The sequence below is a fragment of the Anomalospiza imberbis genome, chromosome 11, assembly GCF_031753505.1.
Source record: "Anomalospiza imberbis isolate Cuckoo-Finch-1a 21T00152 chromosome 11, ASM3175350v1, whole genome shotgun sequence".
Classification (NCBI taxonomy): domain Eukaryota; kingdom Metazoa; phylum Chordata; class Aves; order Passeriformes; family Viduidae; genus Anomalospiza; species Anomalospiza imberbis.
In genome coordinates, this window is record NC_089691.1 from 10,409,406 (window position 1) to 10,415,405 (window position 6,000).

At 37.1% G+C, this 6,000-nt stretch overlaps 1 protein-coding gene across 1 annotated transcript in view; it reads right to left on the minus strand.

Annotated features, from left to right (window-relative positions):
* ERC2 (ELKS/RAB6-interacting/CAST family member 2) overlaps nucleotides 1-530 on the minus strand; it is a 414,962-nt gene extending 414,432 nt beyond the window's left edge. The window contains exon 1 of the mRNA XM_068201809.1: nucleotides 312-530. Within this exon, the coding sequence (XP_068057910.1) occupies nucleotides 312-335 (24 nt within the window). The 5' untranslated portion in view covers nucleotides 336-530. The remainder of the gene's footprint in view (nucleotides 1-311) is intronic.
* Between the last annotated feature and the right edge of the window lie 5,470 nt (nucleotides 531-6,000).

Below are 6,000 nucleotides of genomic sequence, written 5' to 3' on the forward strand. Positions count from 1 at the left end.
CCATATGTAGCAAATAGAGCTTAAACATCTTGAATTAGGTTTAACATTTTAAATTTTATCAATGACCCTTTATTTTCCTGGTTGGAAACACCAAATTACTGCTACCACTATTGTACACATGAATATGCACAGTGACTGTTCTAGAGAAGTGCTGCTAAATGGGCACTGACTAGCAAACTCTTAGATGCTGGTTTGGGGCTTTTTTAAATCACTTCAGAGCTAATGTCCAACTGACTTTTCTGTGAGAATTAAGCTTCCAAATGCCAAGCTCACTCCTGAAAAGTAAATACAGATACTAAAATTTTACTGACAAGTGTCAACATGAGGCACTTCATCTGAAGGCAGCTGAGGTTCTCCTCTCAAGTCTCAAACTGCAGAAAACACATCTTCTTCCCTACTTATGATCTCCAACTCTACAGCAAACCTGGCATGTACAAACACTGGGATTACAGGATTATTCACCCCTACCCATCACCTTTCCCCAGCAGAACTACAGGGCAGTTACTCAGTGAGGGAACCTTTTACTGGCAGCACAGTCTCCTCCAGTTTTAAACAGCTGAGTACCGAAGCCAGAGGCACTGCCTTCATCACATTCACATGGTGGGAGGACTGGGGCAGAAACAAAACTACCCGAGCTGGGGGAGCTAAACTCTATCCACCACAGCAGTTCCCAATGGAAGCAAATTTCTGCAGTGAGTATGGCCCTATTAGATCAACCAAATTCAGGAATAATGTGAAAATAATTAAAACCAGTAGCCCTATGGTTGCTTCGAAACTGACACTGAAACTACAGCTGCTTCCCTCTTTTGTGCTCCTTGTGGATTCTCTAGAGGAGCTGCGTGTCCAACTGAATAACAAGAAATACAAAACACCTGACCATGGATGGCAACTCCTGCTCCCACAAAGGTTAATTAGTAGCTAATAAATGACATTACATAGCAGGTGTGAGCTTCACACTACTGTTATGTTTATAAAAATGTCATAGTATTGATGGTATTCCATCTGTTACTCTATATAGACACACTGAGACAATTTCCAGACTGTTTTGAGAGGGTAACACATTATATCCACTTTATAATACTTCACAGGATTACACAAAGTATATTTATGGGGAATTAAGTTAGATTTATTTTATATATTAATTAAACAATTTAAAACATTATATTATAGGTGCTTTTACACATATAGTAATACTCCTCTGCATGCAAACATGAAAAAACCTCCACAAAATCCACAGTAAAAAAATCTATGATACAAAGTTTCAGGTTGTCTCAATCTTGAAATCTTCTTCAGTACAAAGTCCCACAGCCTTTAAGAAGAAAACACTTTTCCTGCTTCTACGGTTCATCCAAAACTTTTGTGGTACTATCCAAAAAAAAAAAAAAAAAAACCAACAAAAAAACAATCTAGAGAAGCCAAGAACATTAGATTTCTATCTTTACTAATGTAGTTTTTGCTTCATGTACAACCTAAGGCTAGACAAAGAATCTTATATTTCAGTTACCAACAGTTGTCACATACTCCATAATCTTCGCTGAAGTAATCTTAACTTTGTTGTCCCATTTTACTCACAACAGGATTTCATAACCATTGGATATCCATTTTGTCATTGAGATTGTCAGTGCTGTGACACAGAATAACAAATAGCAGAAACAATTCTGAGTACTTAAGTCCTGGTCTTTAAAATTGAAGAAAGATAAAATATAGGCTTTAAAATTGAAGAAAGATTAAATATAGGCTTTAAAATAAAGTCCTTAAAACATCATTTTATCAGTATTTCTATGTCAATAATCTACTAGCCTGACTTTGTGAAATATCAGAACTTCTCCCACATTTGAGCAAAACTTGGCCACTACTTGAGGATCTGACTTCAAGAGGTTATGTCCCCTTATTGTACCAACTCTAGAACTAAAAAGAGATGATGGTCTTTTTCTCATTTATTTTTATCACTTAGAACCAGCCCTGTAAACCATATGAATACAAACACATGTAATTAAATTTTTGTAGAACAATTCTGCAAGAATAAAGAAGAAATGGCTTAGCATTATCTTGATTTGTGCCTCTGGACTCTCTCAACTCCCAAAATAGCATATTCCCATAAAGAATTCCAGTTGAGAATATGCACAAACTTATGCCAGTTTCCAAAACATGCTTGAGAACTGGGATAGGGGGAGTTTGTCCAGTCCAAAACATGATTTTTCTAATAATTCAACAGTTCAGTTTCTGTGCCAAGAAGTGTTTCCTGAACCTGTTTAATTTACTAGCAGAGTAAATTAGTTGTTTAATTTACTAGCAGAGATGTAACTGTAGGTGAAGTTCCTTCTCTCTGGTTGATTGTCTGACTACAAAAACATCTAATGAATAAGTTCCCCTCAGAAAATGCAATGTGCTTTTAAAGAAAGCCTATTCAGTACTGATGATTGCAGATGAAGCACTTTCCTTAGGGAAGGCTTTAGATCCAGGATCCAACTCAGCAGTGCCTTTTTTGCATTCCTCTCCTGGGAGTTTCTGCTTTCTTCATTTCTCCAATCCCACTTTTACATCCTATTCCACTCATGAAGTTTGCTGATTATCTTTCTAACTAAGAGCAATGTGTGACTTCAGTGATAGAAACACACTCACACGTAACAGAAGAACTTATGTATAAACCAATAATGGAGGCCAACATTAAATTCAACTGATGACTTTTCTTTGTTAAGCTATATAGAAAAAAAAAAAAAGAGAAGGCTCACAAGTTAAAATAGAAAGGGAGAAATATATTAAATTGTCAGCTTGATATTATATAACATTTCCCTACAACTGGGTATGAAATGGCTGCTAAAGTACAGGAATTCCTCCCTGCCAGTCTGGCACTTCTATTTCTTGTGGGCTGCAAGACTCAGTGTGTGCAGATCGTGAGCATGACTGTGCCTGAGGTGTAACTGTGCCATGAGGGAGAAGGTGGCTCTTGTAATAAAGTTCTTGCAAATTCAAGGATTTTTTTTTTTTTTGTTACCACTCAGTTCTGGTTATGGATTAAATATACATTTCATTTCCCCATAATTTTTCTGTCCATTTAGACATAATCTTGGGAAGAAAACTTACTTGAATTAGCTGAAAAATTATACACCTTGAAACACAGGAAGAAAAATGAAGCCTATAAACAATTGCTACTCTATCCTTCACTCACCTTTAAGGGTGAAGAAATATGGATGCTCCTGTCAATGCATTGGTATCAAGGATTCTTTTGGCAGATGTGAAAAAAAAACCAGAAGAAACACATAATTTATGCTGAAGCAATATAGAAATTATGAGAAGCAGATTTAGAACTCCCAGAAAAAGCCAGGCAACAGAAACATATAGAATTATTGGTAAAACTCTTTTGTTAAATTACAAGCTAGAGGAAGCAATGCAATAAAAAATTTCACTACATTTATCAGCCACAGAGAAGGTAAGAGAAAAGCAATGGAAAACCTCACAAATATAGCTTATTTCCATTTTTGCTCCTTCAGAATGTCAGACACCTATATGCAAGTGAACTATTGACTCTAAACAAAACGATTTTTCATGTTGGGTAAAGCAGTATTTTGCTGTGCAGTACTGAATTCATTCTGAAATCTTCAGGGCAATCAGAAAGCAAATATGTATAGCACAAGAGAGACAGGCAAACCATATTTTACAGCAGCAGCCACTGTGAAGGGAAGGATAAATGCATTGATCACCTGAGTACAGCTCAGTTAAAAAGATCTTTATAAAGCATGAAGGATCAGACTACAATACAAAGCATGATTTCTTGATCCCTGAGCAGACTGTGCTGGTGCTGCTGCTGCTGTGTGAGAGCTGTATATGACTATCTTTAACATGAATTAAGAACCAGAGAGACCTTGGGATAAAACAAGAGGCAGAAGTAACAGCAGCAGTATTTTAAATAACATTTCTCTGCATCTTATTTACACTTACTTAAATTTTTCTGCTCCTTATTTAAATGTATTTTCAATTTTCAAATTTTTTTTTTTTATTTCCTGCATTAAATCTTTTTTAATACCTTGACCATGCAGCCATGAAGAGGAGTGCATTTGAAAATTAGTAGAAATATTTTGCAGCTGCAGCAATTGGTCTAAGAAAACATACTACCTCTCTGCACAAACCTTATCTCACTGGAAATATTTTGTCTTCTTCTTTCATGCAGCTAATTGGATTCATGGTTTTGATGTTAAGGTTCAGTTGCAATTTTAGGATCTTAAACATTTCCATGGCCTGTGATTGACACAGAAACCAGGATTAATTTAGAAATAAAAGTTAATCTAAACTACTTTGTGGTTTTTAATGAGAAGAAAATATGGAAACATGGGAGCATAACTAGAGAAAACAAAGTACATTGGAAGCTGACAGTTATTTAATTTATAATAGTTTACAATTATATTAATTGAGTGAAATAGCACTTCTGTGGTATTGTTACAGAGCAGAGATTATGGTGATTCACAATGTATTATAAGGAACACAAGTGAAGAAAGAAGATCAGGCTTATGAAGGATTTAGTTTGGTACAGCAGCAGGTACTCAGGAGTGTAAGGTGAGTTCAGGTTGTGAGCACATAAACCCCCCAGATCTCCAGGACCTCGTATAATGCCTGCCCAGCACACCCATTACTGAACTTTCCTGTCATACCTGCTAACACAAAAGGTTGGGAGGCAAGGAAAAATGCCTGGCAGAAATATTCTAGTTTTACTTTTTCCTGCAGGGCTCCTAGCTGCATTCAATTTTCATGATCTCTCTGTAAAGAATATTAGGCTGCCCAAAGGCTCTGAGTCTTGGTTTCAGGCCCTTCTCAGACCCTGCTTGCACTATAGCACAGGTTTTCTTTTTCTTGCCAGGCTACTTTCTTTGCTTCTTAAGAAGCTGCAGGTTGTTGGTTTTTTTACAGTCCTCTTCTTCCTCCCAATTTTTTTGATAAACATAGCACAGCAGCAAAGGCAGCTGTAGAACTGAAAGATGGTGTTTGACAGGTAGCTCCTGGTGCGATGAAGCCAGCAGGGGTATAAAAGCCCAAAAGCATGCCTTTGAAAGAAGAGTCATGTTGCTAAATATTGAGAAGTGATTCTCTTAAGATAATACTTGCAATCAGCACTCAGCATGTGCAGCAGCCACGTTCTGCAAGACAAAATTGGCTGCTTCAGAGAGTTCAGCAAAAAGCAGACGGTTGGGGTACTGCAGTTCTCCTACACTAAGTTATTAAAAGATGCTGTACGCTACTGAAGCTCAAACTGAGGGGTTCCAAAATCATGCAGTTCTGATATAGAACAGAAAATATTCAAGATCTGCATGTTGCCATTTGAAATTTAAGCTGTGGTCACCAAGCCCACCCATGTAATTAGCGTGGATCTTAGAGATGCTTTTGGCAGATCAGCTGGGAGTGTAGAACGCTTTCAGAGGTGCAGAAATGACTAAGACACATCCAGTAGGGGGAATAAAACCTAAGGAAAATTTGAATAAGAGAAGTGGGGGAAAGATCAGAATAAAGTACTGCAATCATTAGAATTTTTATTTGTAGAAGAAAAAAACTCCATGTTGCAATGGAATTATGGCTGTGGTTATGGACTAGATACCAGAAGAATAAGCCAAAGCTACCGAGTTACTGATGAAGTACTTTTTATTAGCCCAGCTCCAGCAATGGTCAGCACCTCAAGAACAGGAATGATGATGCCTACACCAATGGCCTCTGGTAGTGAGGTTTTGATGGAATTTAGGATACAGTAATATCCCTGAGATTGCAATTTTCTTCTTACAGTAGAACCCAAGGTGAACCAGTATCCCCAAGGTTGCACAGTTCTTGTACTCAAAAACCAGATTAACTGTTTCCTAGCACTATTCTAGCACTATCAGTGCTATTTTTTATTGCAGAGACATAAACTAAAGATTAGTTTTACTCAATCTCTCAACATTTTCTCCCCCCCTTTGTCCTTTTCATAAGACATGGTCTTTTCATGGTCTGATTTTGAAGGAAAGCTATCAGAAAAAACCA